This window comes from Zootoca vivipara, chromosome 5, assembly GCF_965207765.1.
Source record: "Zootoca vivipara chromosome 5, rZooViv2.hap1.1, whole genome shotgun sequence".
Taxonomy (NCBI): Eukaryota; Metazoa; Chordata; class Lepidosauria; order Squamata; family Lacertidae; genus Zootoca; species Zootoca vivipara.
The window spans coordinates 12,347,220-12,369,145 of record NC_142588.1 but is presented as its reverse complement, the minus strand read 5'-3'; the positions used below and the strand labels follow the sequence as shown (position 1 = coordinate 12,369,145).

The following is a 21,926-nucleotide window of genomic DNA, read 5'->3' as shown; positions in this document are numbered from 1 at the left end:
TTATGAAAAGATTTCCTAAAGCATTTGATCTAATTGCTCAGGACTATGAAACTTTGGTAATAAAGCTAGGATAGACATACATCTGATTTTGTTTACACCAGAGATCGTTGGTACTAGTACAGGGTAACCGATAGAATTACTAAGTTTTATGAGAGCAAGTCATATTCTTTTTGATTGGAGTCAGAAATACGCATAAATATTCTTGTTCAGGTGTGATTGTTGTTATTAGTGGCATATCACTTTTGATTTTCCCTTACTGAGAGAGGCATGGAAAACTGTTGAGCAAGTAGTTCCAGGCAGTGTTGTGGATACACATGATGGCTCACTAAATCACATTGATAGCAAAACCGCAGGGTTTTGGGGTATATCTGTGTCTAGCTCGTGTGTTAAATGGAGTTCCTCTGAAGCTGAACATGTATCTGCTTATTTTTATTGAGGCAGCCAATTCCTCTTTTTTGCATGGTTGCCACTTTGAGACTGAAAAAACTTTATTTAGTAGTGGACCTGGAAAATATGTCAACCCTATTTAAAACTAGGTCCTTGACATGGGCACAGCTAGGATTTATGTTGGGGGGGGGGGGAGAGAGAGAACTGATCTATCTGCGACAGAAATGGTCAATTAAGTATTTTTATTTATTTACTTGATGGGGGGAACTGCCCCCCCCCAGCCCACTGGCCTATGCCCATGGTCCTTGATCAGTAGACCAGAGGAAAAGCTAGAAGAGGAAGTGTTAGTTTACTGTCTCATATTAAGAGGTACTCATTGTACTTCTGTTGCTTTATATGCAAACATCCGGGACATCAAGCTACATTTTTAAATACAGTCATACCTCGGTTTAAGTACGCTTTGGTTTGAGTACTTTCAGTTTAAGTACTCCGCAGACCCATCTGGAACGGATTAATCCACTTTCCATTACTTTCGATGGGAAAGTTCGCTTCAGGTTAAGCACGCTTCAGGTTAAGTACGGACTTCCAGAAGCAATTACACCCATACTTCGGGTTAAGTACGCTTCAGGTTGAGTACTCTGTGGACCCGTCTGGAACAGATTAATCCACTTTCCATTACTTTTAATGGGAAAGTTCGCTTCAGGTTAAGTACGCTTCAGTTTAAGTACTCCGCGGTCTGCCTGGAACGGATTAATCCACTTTCCATTACTTTCAGTGGGAAAGTTTGCTTCAGGTTAAGTACGCTTCAGGTTATGTATAGAATTCCGGAACCAATTGTGTACTTAAACCGAGGTACCACTTTAGTTATACTTAGGTTTTCTATCTTTTAAATATGAAAATTATTTCTAACAGTAAGCTGGCAGTGAAGAGGAGATAAACTACACTTTAGTAGTTAGAATTTATACCAGACCTAGAATTTGGTCATATCCAAAATATAGAACCATTATTATGTTATAAACTGCAGAGAGAACTTTAATCTTCTACTTAGTCAGTGAAATGATAAAAGCCCTTAATTGGTTAGATGCTATGAAGGGCCTGTAGCTCAATTTTAGAGCATAACTGCCTTGCGTGAAGGTTCCAAGTTCAATCTTCGGCGTCTTTACTAGTCCTATCTAGAGATGCCAATCAGAAACCGCGGAGATCCATTGCCAATCAGTGTAGACAATACTGAGCTAAATGGACCAGTAATTGTGACTTGGTATAATGGAGCATCCTGTGCATGTTCATAAAATTAGTTTATTAAAGTTATTATTTTAAGAGCCATCTCTTATTTTTTTAGGATCATCCCTTGCTGTAGATAATGGGAGCCTATATAAAATACAATATGACTACCCTAATTTGAACTGCTCCCCAGATCCAATATTATGGGATGCTTTAATATAAAAAAAAGAATTTATTGAGCCTTTAAACATTTGACTATCTTGGTAAAGAAATTCAGATCCAAACAATAACTAAAGCTTTATAATTAAAAGAAGATGAAGAAGACATTGTCCAGGCTTTAATACATTGCATTATTATTAAACTTTCACACAACCAAATTAGCATTTAAAGATATTAAAAATAAGATCAGTTTGATAGTGAACTTTCTAGCAATTTTGAAACAAAATGGGGCCACCAAAAAGTATAAGTTTGTACACTAAAAGAAAACGAAAGAAACTTGAGCTTCCATGACCTATGGAATGTTGTGAGTATGAATATAAGAATATTCTACATGGGTAATCCATATAATTGTTTGGAGAAAAGCTTCTGGTTTTAACTTCTGCCTTTGCTGCTACTTTGTTCTGGGCTGGAGGTGGAGAAAAAACATGCTGCTGGCAATTACATCTCTAAATTCCTAGATTTTTTCATTATTTTCTATAGGCAACTCTCATTTCCATCTGGGGAGAGAAAAAAGCGGTAAAGGAAAAAAGAAGTCAGGCAGACTAAGACTAGCAATGAGTCTAGCAATTAGGTTTGTGGTTTAGGGCAGTTGAGCCATGGAAGTTGAAGGTATCAGTTAAAAACAGAAAATGAAGGAAGAGAGGGAAAGTTGACATGCTTGAGCGTTAAGCACACACACAATTAAATATATACCCACACCGATAGCTGATATACAGTGGTACCTCGCTAGACGAATGCCTCACAAGACGAAAAACTCGCAAAACGAAAGCGTTTTGTGATTTCAATGGAGAGAGACTCACAAGACGAAGTTTCCTATGGCGTGCTTCGCAAGACGAATTTTTTCGTCCCATAGGGTGCATCGCAAGATGACCCCCCCCCCCCGTCTTGCAAGGCACCCTATGGGGAACCGCACTTCAATGTGTTCCTATGGGAACCGCTTCGCAAAATGAATTTTTCGCTATACAAAGCGACTTGTGGGACGAATTAATTCGTCTAGCGAGGCACCACTGTACAGGCAACTCCCCACTTGTACGTGACCATGCATACATGTAGTGCTGGAAATCCGGAAGTGGCTAGTGGGGAGACCCTCCCCAGAGCCTGAAGAGGACATCCTTTTCGGGCTTTGGAGAGCATCTCCACACGAGCCAGAGGCACAGTGGGGCTTTGTTGAGGCTGCTCAGCCTCCCACTTAACACTTGACATGTACTTTTCCTGCATGTCAGCTGAAGAGCCTCAACAAAGCCCCACTGTGCATCCAGCTCATGACAAGACCCGCCCCAAATCTTGAATAGGGTATCCTCTTTGGTCTCCAGGATGGTCTCCTTCTGAGCCACAAGGACTCAACAGAGTGCTGCCCACTTACATACATTTCACTTATGCAGTCAGGGCTTGGAACGTAACCCTGTGATGGAGAGACACCTTTGTAGCACCGGGTGGAGGAAGAAGGTTTTAAGAGGGTGATGGGGGGGGGGGAGGTGCCAACTTCAAAAAGCTCTACAAGTCCCCTGTTGCATGCTGGCTGGGACCATGAAGAAGAACATTCCTAATAGTGGCTGGATATATAGTGTAGTATTTTGCTGCAGCTCCATTGCTGCCAAGACTAGTAGCCAGTGGTAGATCCATACTCTCTGAATTGGTCTAATTGTTTTTCCCACATCATGCATAATTTTATACAATTCTATTGTATTGCACCTTAGTTGTCTTTATTAAAAAGAAACTAAAAGGCACCGGTCCCTTCTCCCTTCTAAATTGGGAAACAATGGTTACCAGGTTTTGAAGAAACCAGGATTTTACAGCAAATTCCAGCCATGGTTTATGATCCTAGCTTGTTATGAATCCAGTAACCATAGTTTCCTCGTTCTCATGAAACGGGAAACTATGGTTAATTTAAAAAAACCCTATGACTTACTGTGGCCTGCTTAAAAGAGATTAGAAAAGGCTTGAGGACAGAACAAGTGGGCAAAAGGCTCATATAAATAAAGTGGCTGAATAAAGTGAGGAATGTGTTTGAAATATATTAGGAATACTCATATTACCTAGTTTATTCTGATAAAGCATACCTCTTTCAATCCTGGATCTTACCCCCTTTTATCTTTTACTCTTTTAATTTTTATTCTCTGGAACAAATTGATTGGTAGAACATGAGGCTTTCAATCTCAGGATCGTGGGTTTGAGCCCCATGTGGAGCAAAAGATTCCTGCATTGCAGGGGTTGGACTAGATGACCCACATGGTCCCTTCCACCTCTACAAATCTATGATTCTATGATACTAACTCAAACATTGGGATAGAGATAGATAAGGTTAAAAAAATGCTAATCTCCAGATTAGATTTATCCCAAAGGTACTTAGACGCTGTTGATGAATTTATTATCTGTCTAATTTTAGCCAGAGATTCTATCTAAGACATTCTGAAATGGATAAATTAAAAATCACATTTTTCTTCTTTGCTTTACAGGTTCTCTGGCATCTGGATATATTTCGACGTAGTTTTCGACAACTTACAACACACAAGTGTATGGGAGATTCTTGTATATTTTGTGCTCTCAAAGTGAGTAATTTTTCAGTTCAGTTCAGATTTAGATGAAAAAGTAAGTGCATATTAGCTGCACCTTCATTCACTGAAGATTCTTAACCTGCCCTTCCTCCAGTCAGGAGCTCAGAGAAGCTAATGACTGATAGATAAACAATCATACAAAATGCCATTTAAACAACAAAAGTCATAATAATGTTGTAGCAGTATTTCAAGGCCTCACTTTACTTTCAAGATATACTTTGGTCAGACTGAAGTGAAGCCATGAGATAGAACTTTGTGAAGTGCTTCAATTTATGGACTATAACTCAGGTTTCTCCAGCAAGAAATTCCCCTGCTGTGATTTTTTCCATGTGATTTTCCCATTCATGTGAATATAAATTCACATTCTGCAAGAGTTAATTTGTGTCTTACTGCTCATATGCTTTCGCCTACATTGAGTGTTGTCGGTCAGAACCTGTCATACCTGCTCATATCAAAATATTGTAGCTTTCATAATCTGAGCTGCAATCTTAAATCTCTGCCTTGGAAAAACAACCGTGAGTGGTTGTGATGCATGAATCAAGGCTCCTACCTGCTTTCAGGCCAGCTGTCTTAGTGACTGTAGGATGCAGAAGTGCTGCCTTGAGACTAGAACAATTTTCTGATCTATTATTCATTTTGATGTCTGTTGTGCGCAGTCCTTGCTTTCTTTATTCATCTAATGTATGACTTTGGTTTGGAGTTTGTTTATCTCTGCTCAGGGAAAGGGGGGGGGGTTGGAATTGGTCTGTGGTACTAAGCAGGCCACAAAGAGTTTGTTTGCCTTCCAGGGATTGTAGTGCCAGGATGTAGGACAGAGGGTGTTTTGTTGTTGGTGGAGAAGAATGCAGCATTGATTTGTACATTCTTCTAGAGCTTCTGTATTAGAAGTTTTTCATATGTAACAAAAGCAGGAAGAATTAACTTTCTGGGCAGAACGGGTGTTTTCTGAGGTGAAAGCTGAGACACACAGTGTTTGGACTGACATTAGGGACAAGAAATGTACTGTTCTAATTTTAGTAGGTAAGTCCATATTGAGCAAGCAAAATAAATTATGTACATCTATACAGATCTACTTACATTGCCAAAGCTGTGTTCTGGTTTCCGAGACTCCTGGCGCCACTGCCAACTTGTTCTTTCAAAATGTCCTCTTGTTAGGGTAGACACTCCCTCTGTTCCAGGATTGGGGAGCATGTGGCCCTCCAGATGTTGTTAGACTCCAATTCCCATCCAGAATGACCAGTGGCCAAAGATGGTTGGAGTTTTCATAGAATCATAGAGTTGGAAGTGACCACAGGGATCATCTAGTACAACACCCTGTGATGCGGGACTCTTGCCCCATGTGCGGCTCAAACCCACAGCCCTGAGAAGTTGTAGCCCAGGAGCATCTGGAGAGCCACAGCTTTCCTGTTCTGTGTGTAATCATACATACATACATTCATTCATTCACTAACATTCATACAGTACACGGAAACACATGTCATTAAGGCAGACTTACACACGTTCTTCTCATTTATGGAGCAGGATAAACACACACATTCTTTTAAGGAACGAGATACATACCTGTATGTATGACTGGATTAGTAGGCATTCTCTCCTTCAGTCAAAGGGTGTATTGTTACAGGCCACCCAAATCTGTATCAAGCGGTGCACATGATCCCAAGGGTCTTGGCGCTTAGCCAGGGTTTGTGTTTCCTTTGCAAAATTAGGCACAACAGAGGCTATAGTGTCTTTATGATATATGGTTTAGTTACACGTATATGCAACCTGAAGCTTTAATTGGAGGGGCCCACAGCAGCAGCACCCCAAAGCGTGCCAGCTTACTCCATAGTCGCAGCATCAGGATCTTTTCTCTGCAGCCTTTCTTGCTCTGCATGGCACATCCCACCTTAACTGTTCCTCTCTGCTTCCTGGTTACATCCTTTCCCTGAACTAAGCCTTCTTTGTCTACAGAGGAAGGGAGGCTCCATTCATTTGCACTCTAACACCTATTTCTTTTGAGGCTTTGAACTCCTAATGGTTAATCCCCCCCAAGACTATTTTTGCTTGACTTCATTAACACTTGTTGATTTGACTAAGATTACAATGTCCTATGCACAACCCAGGAAGTGTGCCTAGAATACACACTATGCTTCCTTAGGTTTTAGCCCCTAGATAGTATGACTCAGTTTTTAACACAAGCTTAATTAAACACCTCAAGTCACCCCCTCACTTAATTGGCTTTTGATACTTAGCTTAATTGCACACTTAAATTTGTGAGTCTAGCTATCACTTCTTAAATTCCTGAGTCTGGAGACTACCGTATTTTTCCATGTGCAAGACGACCTTTTTTTCTGAAATTGGGGGGGGGTCATCTTATACACGTGTTAATATGGTAAGTAATTGAGGGCTGGGGCTGCTTACAAAAGAAGCTCAACAACTGTTGTTGCAATTTCCCAAAGAAAGCTCAACAACTTCCTTAATTTATTAATTTATTAATTTTGGTCTCCCAAAAAGGGGGTCATCTTATACACGGGGTCGTGTTATACATGAAAAAAATATGGTAGCTTTTACCACACCAAACCTTAATTATATCATGGCACCAGGCCAAATTCATAACATTATTAAGGCTTAACATTTTTATTTTCCTTGCTTTTTAGGTCATACACAGGTGTCATTTTAGGAAAGTAGGTTTGTGAAAGAAGGGTGAATGCCTCTTTTAAGATGATGCTCTCTGCTTTCCTAGTTTAGTCTCTTGCCAAGCCTCCTTTTTCCTAATCTACACTTTAAGTATTTATTATTTATTCCACCCTCCGAAGTTAGCAAACCGGCATATCACGACTCTGCTTTATGCAGACAACATGGTAATACTATCTAGAACCCCTGTAGGGCTTAGACGAGCATTAAGAAAATTTGCTGCCTAGTGCGAGATGGAATGCCTCAAAATAAATTACCAGAAGACCAAAATTCTTGCTTTTGGGGGAAAAAACCAAAGCTTAGAAACTGGAATTTTCAAGGCCAAAATTTAGAACAAGTCTTGAATTATAAATATTTAGGAATGGCAGTCCAAGCATCAGGATCCAACAAAATTCATACTAACTCAAATGGGTGTGCTGGAGAAAGATCTGCAAATGATATTCTTAATTTTTTTAGAACTCAAGGTGGTTTTTACATCCCCGCGGCACTAAAATTATACAAAGCCAAAACGCTGGCACAGCTCCTTTACGGATCCTTTCTGGGTCCGCCTCCCTCCTCGTTCATTCCCCTTGAAAGAGTGCAATCCAAACTCCTCAGAGCCCTTCTACAAGTTCCCTGATGTGTTTCAAATGCATGGGTCAGACTAGAAACAGGGATGATGAAAGTTGAAGCTCATATCAGTCTAACATCAATATATAAGTGGCTAACTTTGAAACTGCTCCCCCGAGGAATAGCCCCATTGATTCAGAGCGACCAGTTTCAGTCTCGCTGGCAGACAGCAGTTCTAAATACTCTCCAGAAACTGGACCTTGCCCCCCAAACCCTCATAACTATGGGCCTGGGCCAAGCTAGATCCGTGGTTAGGCAAAGAATCATGGACATAGAGAGACAACAGGACTGTACAAGGGTTCCCAATTATAAACTCATAGAAAATGGGAGATACGTAGCTGCTCCAGCAACATATCTCTTATTTCCTCGCATCCAGAAATGCAAGAAGGGCTTTCACTCTTGCTAGAAGCTTGGCCTTGCCCTCACCGGTTCTTGAAGGCTCCTATGGAAGAGTCCCGTATGCACAGAGACTTTGCGCCTGCCCGTTAGGGGAAATAGGAAGCCCCGAACATACGGTATATTTTTTAGATGTCCTTTTTATGCTGAGATTCGTAGAGAAACCATCAACCCTTTGCTGAAGATGCTTGCCGAACTACCAGACAAGTCTAAACTTAATCCTCTCCTCATAGGCAAAGATCACAAGACGACCTGGCTGGTAGCCAGATTCTGTGCCCAGATCTGTAGGCACCGATCATCCCCTAGAATAAAATAGCTTACTAGGGAAAAGCTGAAGTCCCCTTTTGGGGCGCCTTAGGATCAATTTTTGTGGTAGCCCAAATCTCAGCCGTACGGATGTATATATATATATATCAATTTTAACTCATGAGCTATTGCTGCAATCTTTTAAATGTATCTTTTATCTTTATGAATGCTGTCACTATTGTGTTATATGAGCTGGTCTTTGACCGTAATAAGTTATTATTATTATTTATATTTCTTGTTGGAAAATGCCCTGGGTGCCCCTGCAGCCCCCGAACTCACTGTTCTTCCTAAAGGAGCCCAGATATTGTCTAGTGTGCAAATTCCCTGCGCTTCTAGAAGCTAGGCTTGCTCCATATTAGTAAATAGGCAGCTCTAAAGGTTAACAGGGAAATTTCATTGGACTGGGAAACCCAGCCAGATGGGCGGGGTATAAATAATAAAATATTATTATTATTACAATGATCGTAAAGGTAAAGGGACCCCTGACCATTAGGTCCAGTCGTGACCGACTCTGGGGTTGCGCGCTCATCTCGCATTATTGGCCGAGGGAGCCGGCGTATAGCTTCCAGGTCATGTGGCCAGCATGACAAAGCCGCTTCTGGCAAACCAGAGCAGCACATGGAAACGCCATTTACCTTCCCGCTGTAGCGGTTCCTATTTATCTACTTGCATTTTGACGTGCTTTTGAACTGCTAGGTTGGCAGGAGCTGGGACCAAGCAACGGGAGCTCACCCCGTCACAGGGATTCGAACCGCCGACCTTCTGATCAGCAAGCCCTAGGCTCAGTGGTTTAACCACAGCGCCACCTGGGTCCTTCTACCTCGGCTCCAACATTTTGTTCAAGATCCTTGCATAAAATATTAACTTCCATCCAGTGATCCTTTAATATTATTTTCAAACGTAAATAAAACTACCAGTAAGCATTATTAGAATTAGACATCCTAAGAGTTATTTTCTGGTTCCATTTCCCTAATCCTAATTCTGTTTTCAAAATTAAGCACAATCCGTTAGGACCTTTAATTTCCATTTTTATGTGTAATGGGAGTTTTTCTGAATACAAATCATGAGTCATGGGTGAGGAAGGAGCTTAAAAAGGCACTTTTCAACGTTCATTAAAAAAATCAAATCATACAATAAAGCAATACTATGATCATTGTAATAATAATAATTGCATGTTTTTGGAATAGGTAAAGAAAATGTTGAAACTGATTTTTGCCAGCTAGGAAGATTTTGTGATGCTTAGGAGACAGCCCTCCACAAGATTTCATTAGTCTTACGGTTAGAAGCCAATTAGCATCATAGGAAGTTAATTGCTCATTTAGAAAGGTAGATATTATTGCAAACTGGAAGAAGACAGTGTCCCTAAGGTCACTAACACGAAGAAGCTTTGAGTTAGTTGTAATGGAAAGTGGATTGGAATATTTCTAGCCGCAGATGAAAGCAAATGGGGTTGCTTTTAGTAGTAAAACATTTTTAAAAGGAATATACCAGGGTTAAAATGGATAGAATAATTTAAACCATTTGAGACAAAAAAAAAAGTATCAAAGTACCAGCAATCAGCAAACAAGTGGGTCTAAGACTTGTAAGCCATACATGACTGGGGTGTAGTAGTTAAAGTGCCAAACTAGGATTGGAGAAGCTCAGTCTACAACAACAACAACAATTTATTTGTACCCCGCCCATCTGGCTGAGTCTCCCCAGCCACTCTGGGCGGCTCCCAATCGAGTCCACCATGAAGCTTGTTCAACTAGACACAATCTCTCAGCCTAACTTATCTCACATTGGGGCCTTTCCTGTTGCATCCCCTTGCACACCTGAAAATTTTCTCCTGGCTGTTGGAACCCTTTGCAGCAGAATGGAGTCCAGTGCAAGGAGGTGCAGTCAAATCCCCTATACTGTATGTGTTTCAGATGCTGATGTCTTTTTTATGCCAGTCAGATGCCTAACTCTTACAGGCAAGTCAGGAACCTATAAATGATCACCTGTTTGCCATATCTTAAGGACATTGAAGCCTGGTTGTTTATAGGGTTGTTACCAAAAATATATGCAAAATGTTCTGTGCAGTACCATCCATGGCAGTAATCTCTGATGTCTGGATTTGGGGATGGTATGCTGGTACAGGCTAGTAAACACTAATTTAGCATGAGCATGCGAACAAAAAGTGGGATAAAAGTAAAACATGTAGCTAAGATGCCAAAAGCAGGAAAAGAGTGAAAGTGTGAGTCTGTAATTCGTATCAAGGTTTTCATATATGACATGATAACATGACAGATACTGGTAATTGGATTCACTTTGTGTAAATGTACACTCACTTAAGACGTCGTGTCTTTTCCCGCAGAAATAATGTGAGTTCATGTAAAAGTTGACCTTTAACTTTCCTCCTATCCTAGGGTATCTTTAACCAGTTTCAGTGCAGCAGTGAGAAAGTGTTGCCATCTGATGCACTTCGTAGTGCACTTGCAAAGACTTTTCAAGATGAACAGCGTTTCCAGTTGGGCATCATGGATGATGCTGCCGAATGCTTTGTGAGTATGACTTCTGTGGAATAGTTGAAAATTCTTTCAGGAAAGAATGCCTTGCCTTGCTAAGCACAAACTAGCAGATAAAATCCCCATAGTTTCAAATGGGAAGTGGTGTTTTTTCCATATTATTAATAAGTATTTTACAGCAGAGGTAGTAGTGAGGAACACTGAGCTGCTTCTAGTGAGACACTTAGGTAGGCTATACAGTGTAATAGTGAAGATAATACTGTTGCAAAAGCAGGCGAATTTAACAACTGTTTTAACTCATCTAAACAGCTGCGTGTTTGTGAATAAGACTGTGAGAAAAGCCACAGTTTTGGACTTAAATGGTATCATTAAATTCTACTAAGAATATAGTTTAGCCTTTACTGCTTAAGTAGAAGCTTAATTTTAAAATTTCAGATGTTTGAAGAATCTCTTACATAAATCCTTCAAATGTCCATTGTTCTAGAAACAATGATGTCAGCTGTTAAGAGAGTGATCTTTCTTGAATTCAGAGACACTATTGTGGTAGTACTGGCCAAGTCATTGTGTTAATTTTACCAGGAAGAGAAAATGTTACATCTGGCATAATCTAATGTCTCTGCTTTGTGCCTAGTGGGTTGCATCTGCTCCCCGATTTTGTTATTTTGGATGATTCCCACCACTTAACACCTGCCACCATATTTACCCTTTTCTTAAAAAACAACAACTACTTAAGGTTTTGAGGTACATTATTTATTTTGTTTGGAGTGTCAGTGTTTTGCATATCCGTGTTTCCTCGGGCTTTTGGTGCATGGTACCCAGACTTAATCAAACTGGGAAATCTTAGTTGATATGGCTCCTGTTTCTCTGTGATCTTGGCTAGGTTTGTGAAGCTGCCTTTCTATATCTGATGGTGAAAAGGGGGAAGTAATATTAATTGGCCGTCACTTCCATATTGCGTACCCATACTCACAATAGTAAAAGAATATGTCATAACTGGTTATATAAAAACCCACTTGTGATGTTCTGTAGCTAAAACTGGAAAAGGATATGAACTCAAGACTTGCCAAGCCAGCATATAGGTGCTAACAAATACAGTATACAGTTTGTGATATTTGCTAGCGTTGCAAGCTGGTAGGCTGGCATAAAGGTTGTGGATGGAGAATGCAAATAGGTTCCCACTTAAACCTTATAACAACTTCATTACTTTACTTTCTTTCCTTAAAAGGTATGTCAATACTACTTAAGCCAATATTATATGTACTTGAAAAATCACTGAACAAAAGATAATAACATTATCTCAGGTCAGTGAGCAGAAAGCTAGGCTCTGCCTGTCACCCTTTGTCAGCCCACTATTTAGATGCTGTTTTCTCCTTCAGCCAAACCACTGACATTTGAATATTTGTCAAAATTAATAATGGCAAAAACCTGAAGATTTGGTGTAACATCCAATATGGATGGAATACAGGGTAGCTTTCTGAGTTACATTAACTCATTCTTGACATTTGCTGTCAAGCTCCTAAATTCTTAAATAAATTTAGAATACTTAAAAGGTACATCCCACCTGACCCTAAAATGTCATTTCATTATTTGAAATTGTTTAATAATTCTTATTTTTATTTCCTCTCTCCCTGGTTGCAGGAAAACCTCTTAATGCGGATTCACTTTCACATTGCAGATGAATCTAAAGAAGACATCTGTACTGCCCCACACTGCATTTCACACCAAAAGTTTGCAATGACCCTATTTGAGCAGGTATGGAACAACATAACCATCCCAAACCAATTCAATCCTGTGATGCGGAAATGTGCATGAGAAACTGTTTTCAGTTTTGACTACTGACAGTTTTTATTTCTCTGATTTAGTGTGTTTGTACCAGTTGTGGTGCCACCTCTGACCCATTGCCCTTTATCCAGATGGTACATTATATCTCAACCACTTCACTCTGGTGAGTCTCAGTTCTTTGCAATGGAAAAGAAAAGGAAAAAATTCCCTTTGTGTCAGGACAATATATGTTATCTATATTATTGATAATTAGCCCCCAATTCATGATATAATAATACTTTTCAGATATTTTTATTTATATTATAAAAGCATTTGTATACCTCCTTTTGGCTCTCAAGAGGACGCCCCTCCTTGTGTTTTACAGCACTAAAATTATAAGAGGAGCTTGCTGTATCAGGCCCATCTAGTCCAGCATTCTCACAATGACTGACTTGCAAGGAAACTTGCAAGCAGGATTTAAGCACTCTCCCCTCTTGTGGTTTCCAGCAACTGGTATTCAGAAGCATTGCTGCCTCAAACTGTGGACGCAGAGCAATAGCCATCATGGCTAACAGCCATAGATAGCTCTCTCCTCCCAGGAATTTGTCTAATCCTTTTAAAAAGCCATCTCGGTTGTCTTTTAAAAGCCATCCCTCCTGTGGGAAGGAGTTCCATGGTTTAACTACTATGCCTATGTGTGAAGAAGTGCTTTAGACAATTAGAATTAAAATTTTAAAAAATATGAAAACCAGAGGAAAAATGAGATAATTTTTACACTGCATGATATGATTTGATTAAATATGCAAATTAAACAACACATGGACAAGAATATATGCAACATATATTGCAATATGGTGTAGACAAGCAGGCACTGCTCATTAGCTCACTTCTATTATTCTGTGTTTTCCAAGTTGATTTATTGAACAATTCATTGAACTGGTTTACTGTAATCGCTTCATTATTATGTTCCGTAAAATAATATGTTTAGTATTTTACACACACCCCCGTGGCCCATTTTTTTTGTCAGTCGTCTCATGTTTTATTATTTATGTGTGTGCAATTTTGTAACAGTAAAATGATAAATAAATAAAATATAACAAACAGAGAGCATTAAATCAAGCTAACAAAACAAAGCTGCAAGCAGGTAGGAATTAAAATCAAAGGCATGGCAAATTAAGAAGACTAATCACCTGCCTAAAAACCATTATTGAGGAGACTTGTCTCTTGGGAGGGAGTTCCATAGCTGAGGGGCTGCAATAGAGTACCTGATCTTTTTTACATTTTAATTGGCACAAATATGGCTTTGAGTATTTTAGAAAAGGCAGCATAAATATAGGAAAGAAAATGCTTAAAACAATGTGTTATAAGTATTCATCCTCGAGGAGCTTTTTACTGTATGTTTGCATGACTAACAAGTTCCTTTCTGATCAAATTACAGTAGTAACTAATCTCTTCCCTTTCTCTGTTACTGTAGTCTTCCAATCGACATTAAATGTAAGCTCTTTGGGGGAAAGGATCTGTCCTCCTTGCATAACTTGTTTTCTAAAGCTGTGTGTATTCTGAAGCTTTTATCCAAATATTATATTGCAAGAAATGCACACAAAAAGTTGGGTATAAAATCTTAAGAGATTTCAATTAGTTTTCAACATTTGTAGGATGTGGAGGAGCAGGATAGTGTATCCAACACAGGGCAGTGAGCCAGCCCTTAAAGTTCCAATTCTTCACTGCTAAAAGCATCGCTCAGATGCACATTAGATTCTGAATCATATGTTGCCCGTGCACATCTCTCTGTTCAGCTTGTGAGTTTGATTTTTAAGCTGAGACCCTGTACTTCTACACCAGATCTTAGGATACATACGCTTTATTAAAGTATTGATCACAGACAAAAGTCTAACGTTTTTAATTCTTGCTCTATACATTTCCCCCCTCAACTTAAAGCAATCAGGCAATTTGCATGCTGGAAAGACGAGAGAAACCCACTCCAGATATGTTTGGAGAGCTGCTACAAAATGCCAGCACCATGGGGGACTTGAGAAACTGTCCGGTGTGTATATGCTGTTTTCCTTTAATAGAAGCAGTAGACTAAATGGTATCTACTGAAATCTGTATCTACCTGTATCTAATTGTAGAATCCGCCGTGTCTTAATTCATCAGCATACTTAGAAATAGTAGAAAATATTGCTGGTTCACTCCAAAGACTGATTTCATAATGGAAATTGTACAAGTTTGTGTATGACTGTCAATTGTCAATATTGTCAATGTTCTAACTGGGTGAGGTTTTCTGACTCCCTCCTTGTTTTATATTGTCAGTTTACTTAAACTCACTGTGAGTGCTTCCAGACAAAGAAACTTGCACCACCTGCACTCGTATTTACTTTGTGAATCAGTTACATTTCAAGCCCTTTCTGTCTTAGAGCAATATCTTTAGGGTGGAAAGAGGTCAGGAGATGAGAGGATACTAAACAACAGCATTAATTCAAGTTTTAGTTAACCTGGGACTTTATCTGTTACTCTTTTTCAGAGCAACTGTGGGGAAAAGATTCGCATTCGTCGTGTGCTGATGAACTCTCCCCAGATCATCACTATTGGGCTGGTGTGGGACTCTGATCACTCTGATCTGGCTGAGGATGTAATTCACAGCCTGGGCACCTGTCTTAAACTGGGAGATGTAAGTCCAGTCCAGTCCAGATGTATAGTATGGCAATACTGTATGTCTCTTGTCCTTTTTTGTTTTTTTTATGCCAGTGATGTCAAATTTTTGTTCCTTTTTACTATCAAATGGACTGCATGGGCTAGATTTAAGGTTGAGCTAAATAGTTAACTTCCTTTCTTTTCTTTTTAAAAAGAAAAAATATATAATGACCTTTCAGTAGTTTTTAGATAAATGTAATTTTCATACAAAAGACAGTACAATTTTTGCTTTTCCCTCTCCTTTTTTAAAAGCTTTTCTTCAGAGTAACTGATGACAGAGCAAAACAATGTGAACTGTATTTGGTTGGAATGATCTGTTACTATGGAAAACATTACTCTACCTTCTTCTTCCAAACAAAGATCCGCAAGTGGATGTACTTTGATGATGCTCATGTTAAAGAGGTAAGAAAATTAGATTTGTTTATTTGCAAGTCCAGTAAAGAGGTTTGGGTGTTTGTGAGAATGTGGGTCTGTTTTGTTTTTCCTAAAGATTTTTAGATCATTTTATGATGGGTTTTCACATTTCAGCTCATACTTGCTTCACCTCATGCAACTTGTTCTTGTACAGCTTTCATTAATTTCCAGGGATCTCGTGCTAGAAACGTGCAAGGTAAGCTGTGCTCATTGCTTCTAAAAGTGTCACTCAGTAGGAAGGCACTTTATTTTTGAGAGCAGAGGCTGGTGTTCATGTAACAGCTGATATATGGAGGGCATTTTAAATCACTTCATGCGGTGGCTCTCCATGTAGTGAATGGTTACAGATTATTATTCTAGGGACAACTGCATATCATTTGAATAAAACAGAAATGGGCTGCCTTCCTATATATAACAATATGTGTTCTGGCCCGTATATCTAGAGAGCTGTGCAGGGCAAAGGCAGGTTCTTATAGAAATGTGATCACTTAAAAAGGAAAAATAATGCTGAGTGTGAGGGGAGGGTACCAGAGAAACATGGAGGGGAGCAGAAAAAATAGGAGGAGGCTTACTTAACCACACCTTCCTTTTGACTATATACAATGGATGCTCTTTCTGATATATATTTGGTTGTGTGATATATGGGTGCTGTTTCTTTCTAAGTTTGCATTGTCCATTGCTGAAATTGTTCCTGGCTGGCTGTGCTGCTTGTGTCTACATTTCAAATACCTGTGGACTTGTATACAGCACAGCTACCAATGCCTGGTATCATGGCACTTGGTGCATTGCTCAGAGTGCAACGTCTGGGTTACTTGTTTGCCTTCCTGCATCTGGTTGGAACCCTTCAGTTTATAAGCTTTATGTCTTATTCCCTTCTTCTCAGGTGTTTCTGTACAGCTGTCTTTTGCAAAGCTTGTAGCTGAATGAATCATAAATAGCTTATGTAGTTCACCCATCAGTGGCCTGTCCCAGCTGGTTCCCCATTCTTGTTCTTTCTGCAAAATGAAATACAGCAGACTGCAGCAGATGTTGGCTAGTGCAAACATGCCGTCATTTAAGCATGCTGTTTCCTAATTAGAAGTTCTTCTCTCTTGCTGCTCTGGATGAAGCACTTGCCATGAAATCCATCATTTTGAACAAACAGTTCATTTTTATATTCTCTGTGGTTCTCATCTTCTGTTCCTACTTATCAAAAGCCAAAAAGTAACAAAAGGAACCATCCTATTGCAATGTGAATATGCACAACCCCTAAAGGAGGAACTTTACCTCCTTATTTTTGGTTGTCTTTCTCTGCCGTAAAATATCTGTATTTAAAAAAACATCCCTGTGCAAGGAGAAAATGTATTTTAAGGTGCTTGATTCAGTGCATGTCTGTGAAGTACAGGTGGTGACCATTTTGCATGGGGGTTCCGTTCTTGGCCCCCGTGTGCATCGGCGGAGTGTACCAAAGCCTGCCCCCCCCTGTTCTGCCCCCACCCCCTGTTCTGCTCTCTTCTGGGTCCAAAAGGACCTGCACATCAATTGGACATGTGTGTAATGGTCACCACCTGTACGAAACAGATTAGTGGTTATTGCAATGCTTAGAATGCTACAGTGGAACCTCGGTTTATGAACACCTCGGTTTATGAATTTTCGGTTTATGAACGCCGCGGACCCATCTGGAACGGATTAATTCATTTTACATTACTTTCAATGGGAAAGTTTGCTTCAGTTTATGAACGCTTCAGTTTATGAACAGACTTCCGGAACCAATTACACCCATGCTTCAGTTTATGAACGCTTCAGTTTAAGTACTCCGCGGACCCGTCTGGAACGGATTAATCCACTTTCCATTACTTTCAATGGGAAAGTTTGCTTCAGTTTATGAACGCTTACTCCGTGGACCGTCTGGAATGGATTAATTCACTTTCCATTACTTTCAATGGGAAAGTTCGCTTCAGTTTATGAACAGACTTCCGGAACCAATTGTGTTCATAAACCGAGGTACCACTGTACTTGTATTTTGCATGCTGTACAAATCCTTTTCTGTATATTCATTCTGATGGACATCAACCCTTTGATCTTGAAAGTATGTGCAACTCAGATTTAAATAATTAAGAGGTTTTGTCAACAGTAAATACTCATTGGCATATCATTTTCATTTTAAAGGTTTTTCGACTCCTTTTATATCTCGGAACGTTACTCCATTGATACATTAAATCTTGTGTAACTAAGTTCATAATGGTCAATCAACGTCTGATTCCTGCCTGCCTCTCTGCCAATACCAATGTCTTTTTCATATTATGGTGGCAAAGGAGCGAGGCTGAGCAATTCGGACAAGGGACCAGGAGATTTAGAGTAGTAGGTCCACAAGCACATCCAAAACCCTATTGGCTCATGCCAGCCACATGGTGGGTAAGGTGGTGCTTGGTGGGTAAGGTGGTGCTTTAAGCTGGTGACACTGGAGAACTGAGCCTTTAAGCAGATCCATGGAGCTTTGAATCCATCATATTAAAAAGCTACCACTACCCCTACCCTGAAATGGCCCATTTCAGAATTTCCCACTGGCTACTGCTGGTGAAAAGGCTACTGCATGCTGTCCTTGTCCTCAACCACCAGCCTTTTGTGTGCATGAAGAAATGTGCTCATGAGAATACGAATTATCACTAAAATCTTTAAATCACATAGCCTTTAAGAATATCCAGTGAGGGTGGTTCCAAAAGCCTAAAAGTTCTTGCTCAGGTTTGTCTTAGGAGATGTGGGCAAAAAAAACCAAAACTCCTCTCCAGCAAGTATTACATTTGCTCATAGAGGATGCTGTAGAAAGGGGGGGGGGCAGATTCCGTGACTTTCTCCAACTGTAAGCATTAACACTCATTCAAAAGAAATAAAAGAGAATTTTTATTAATGTAACCAAAGTTCAGTGTGAATCTTGGTTGACTACTGGTGTGTTAAATTTTTTCATAATTCCAACTAAATGCAGGTAACCTCTACTAAGATGTGTTTTGAACTTTTCCATAAATTTCAGATAGGTCCGAAATGGAAAGATGTTGTGACCAAGTGCATTAAGGGTCATTATCAGCCCTTGCTACTACTATATGCAGACCCGAGAGGAACTCCAGTATCAACGCAGGATCTTCCCACACAGGTGGACCTACAACAGTATAGCAGGACCTACTATGATAGTGAAGACTCAGGTAATTTTTGAGCACTCTAGTTTCAGAGTTTTGCGTGTATTTTTGCCAGTCACCAAGATTTATGGTGTGTTTGCTATCAATACCTGCAATGAACAATGCCTGGTGAAATAACAGAAAGCAGAGGAGTGACAAAGAAATCTTTCTAGATAAGAGATGGTGTCTAAGTGTTCTCCAAAACTCTCCACCCTTCCTCATAATTAATGAAAAACAGAATAATGGTACAAAGTAAATAATTTGGCCAATTTGCTTGATATGCATGAGGCAGCAGAAATTCAGCATGCCCCAAGTGCAGAATTTTGACCTTTTCTTGGCATAAAGGTACATGAACTTGTTGATGTCATATATTTAGATAGAACTATTTCCTCAGTATGCAAATAAAATACCATTTTTAAATCCAGAATTTCCAATGGGACTTGGAAATTTGTCATTTGTTATTGTTAGGCTGCTGCAGTGCAGGTTGTGGCCTTCTGCTGAATCCTCAAGTGCTTAGATTTCATACTTAAAAACACAAGAGGGAACTGACAAGGACTTGCAGAGGAGCAAGGCAGAAGTCAGGTGCAAGTGATTCTCTAAATTCTTCTGCCTAACTGTTCTTTTCCCCACAAGGAATTGACCATTGCACTGGGTTAGATTGGGTTTAGATGAAATGCCACCTGAGCCCAGTTCCTGTCTTGCAGCAGCGTCAGTTCACACAATTGCCAATTACTGTAGGTTTGATGTGTTCACTTTTGCCGATGCTGCATTTGTTAGGAGATTCTCCCCTGGTGAAGCTTTTGCAACCTACCGTACTTGTATCATCACCCTTTTGTCATTTTGCTGCTGAGCTACATCTTGAAGGCTACTGAATTCCTGATTTGGAAACAGGAAATCTTACTTCCCCTAAATTCCTGTTCTTGAGGAACAAAGGATGCACTATTTTCTCACTTTTTTATGGGTTTGACTCATCATTTTTATGGGTTTGGCTTATCATTCTGAACAACAACAGTTCCACAAGGAAGGGCAAATCATGACTAGCTCTTCCTCCTGCCTTGAAGACTGGAGGGGGAGGGCATAACTCCAGCAGCAATTAATTCCTTCATTTCATCCTTGAGAAGAGGAATGTATGAACTAAAAATTCATTCCCCACCCCCAATGCTTTCCATGTATCATGTGAGGTAGCAAAGGTCCAGGCAGATATATTCATTGCTCTCTTGAATACTAGCCACCGCTAGAGCATCTTTCAGAAGCACTGTAAGAACTTTCCATTTGATGAACTGTTTGGTGGGGCAGGGAGGTAGGTTAAAATCTGTCCCAGTGCTATAGGATCATTTTCAGTTGATTTCGACATACATGCAGTAATGCAACCAGCCATGTGCCCTCTGGTCCTCTTCCCTTCCTGACTGGTTGAAGCTAGTTGGAGGGGAATCATCAGGTAGACCAAGGGTGTTGTGAACACATCATTGTGTGATGGGGTGCTGCCTGCAGCCCTTAAAGAGGTGGTAGTGCCCCCCCAACCCAATGGTGTGTAATAAGTACTGTCCAGTCACCAATACCCCATCTTGAACAACTTGTGTGCAAGAGTCGTTATATCCCAGCTTGATCACTCAGCTCATCCAAAGTACTGCTGTTATTTATCCCCATGTTTCAGGAGCTGACTGGCTTCAACTAGCAGTCTGGCAATTAGTGTCGCCAGACCCATGCTGTGGAATAGTCTTCCAGCAGAGATTCAGAGATCTCTTGAAGATCTTTTAAGGCCAACATGCTGTTCAGTAGTTTAAACTTTTGCAAGATGAGATGCTTATTTTGTATTGGTTTATGCTATTTTATGTTGTGTTGTACTTGCATATTTTGCTGTACACCACCTTAATATTTTAGATGAGTGGGTTTTTAAAAAATATTTTGTATAATAGAGTTTTTGTGTAAGGTAATTAAAACATTTCCTGTGCTTTTGGGGAAATTTATAAATTGCAAAAAAAAGTTGTTCTTGGCTGCACTGCAGTATGTTATTATGCACAGTGGTTGTTGTACATCATTGTATAACACTTCTCAATTACTGTTTTCTATCTTAGCCCTTTTCTGATTTGCCCTTCTAATTCTCCTATAATTTCCTTTTATCAGGGCGTGAGCCTTCTATCGCAAGTGACACCAGGACAGACTCTTCTACAGACAGCTATCCCTATAAACATTCCCACCACGAATCTGTGGTCAGTCACTTCTCTTCTGATTCTCAGGGAACTGTCATTTACAACATGGAAAACGATGTAGCTTCACAAAGCAGCAGGGACACAGGTAATCATTTTCTTCATTTAAGGCAAACACAAAGTTGGCCCAGTTATGGGCTACACTGAGCCACATGGCTTAGGCAGCAGATCAGGGTGTGTGTTTGTGATGACTGAGCTCCCATATGCCTTCTGCAGGGCCGCCCACCCAAGTTCAGGCAATCAAGTGTCTTATCAGAGAAGGGATTTTTCAAATGTCTGCTGGGCTGCCACCCTGCCTGTCAGATCCGTAAGAGTTGTGCTTCCCTCTCCCTATTTCTTGGGTTGGGACTATGAAAATGAAGCCATTGAAATATATGAGCTGGGTTTCCTGCAGGTGCAGGAAAAACCAGCAGTATCTGTCAGTGGGTGGGCATTCACTATCACCCAACCCAGCTCAATTAAGGAAGGAAAATGAATGGGAGAAGGTAGGTGAGATGACAGGGAGCAGCGGAACAGTAAGCAATGGGCCAAAAGCAATGGGAATAGTTGAAGACGAGAAACAGTTTCCTTTCCTTTCTTCTCTCTGTGATTCTTTGATCCACTTGCTGCTGCTTGCCTTTTGCTACCTGTTTTGTCATTCTGATGTGCGTTTCCCATGCTTTGGATTATGGTCAAAGTTTTGCAACCCGCCAAGCATTGGATATGGATGTGGTGAAAATAAACTGTTCAGAGCCAAAATAGTGCAGTGTAGCTAGTGGATCTGAATATGAAAACCCGGTTCAAATTCCCACTCAGACATGAAGTGCTCGCGGGATGACCTTGGGCCACTCCCCATCTCTCAGCCCAATC

General features: G+C 40.2%; 1 protein-coding gene across 5 annotated transcripts in view; it reads left to right on the top strand.

Annotated features, from left to right (window-relative positions):
• Positions 1-21,926, top strand: part of USP54 (ubiquitin specific peptidase 54) — a 90,266-nt gene that overhangs the window by 43,974 nt on the left and 24,366 nt on the right. For all 5 annotated transcript variants that reach the window (XM_088669468.1, XM_088669464.1, XM_088669466.1 and 2 more), the window contains 9 exons: positions 4,284-4,376; positions 10,757-10,891; positions 12,494-12,607; positions 12,718-12,800; positions 14,555-14,660; positions 15,138-15,284; positions 15,560-15,709; positions 18,729-18,897; positions 20,995-21,165. In XM_088669468.1, coding sequence (XP_088525594.1) covers positions 4,284-4,376; positions 10,757-10,891; positions 12,494-12,607; positions 12,718-12,800; positions 14,555-14,660; positions 15,138-15,284; positions 15,560-15,709; positions 18,729-18,897; positions 20,995-21,165 — 1,168 coding nt within the window. The remainder of the gene's footprint in view (positions 1-4,283; positions 4,377-10,756; positions 10,892-12,493; positions 12,608-12,717; positions 12,801-14,554; positions 14,661-15,137; positions 15,285-15,559; positions 15,710-18,728; positions 18,898-20,994; positions 21,166-21,926) is intronic.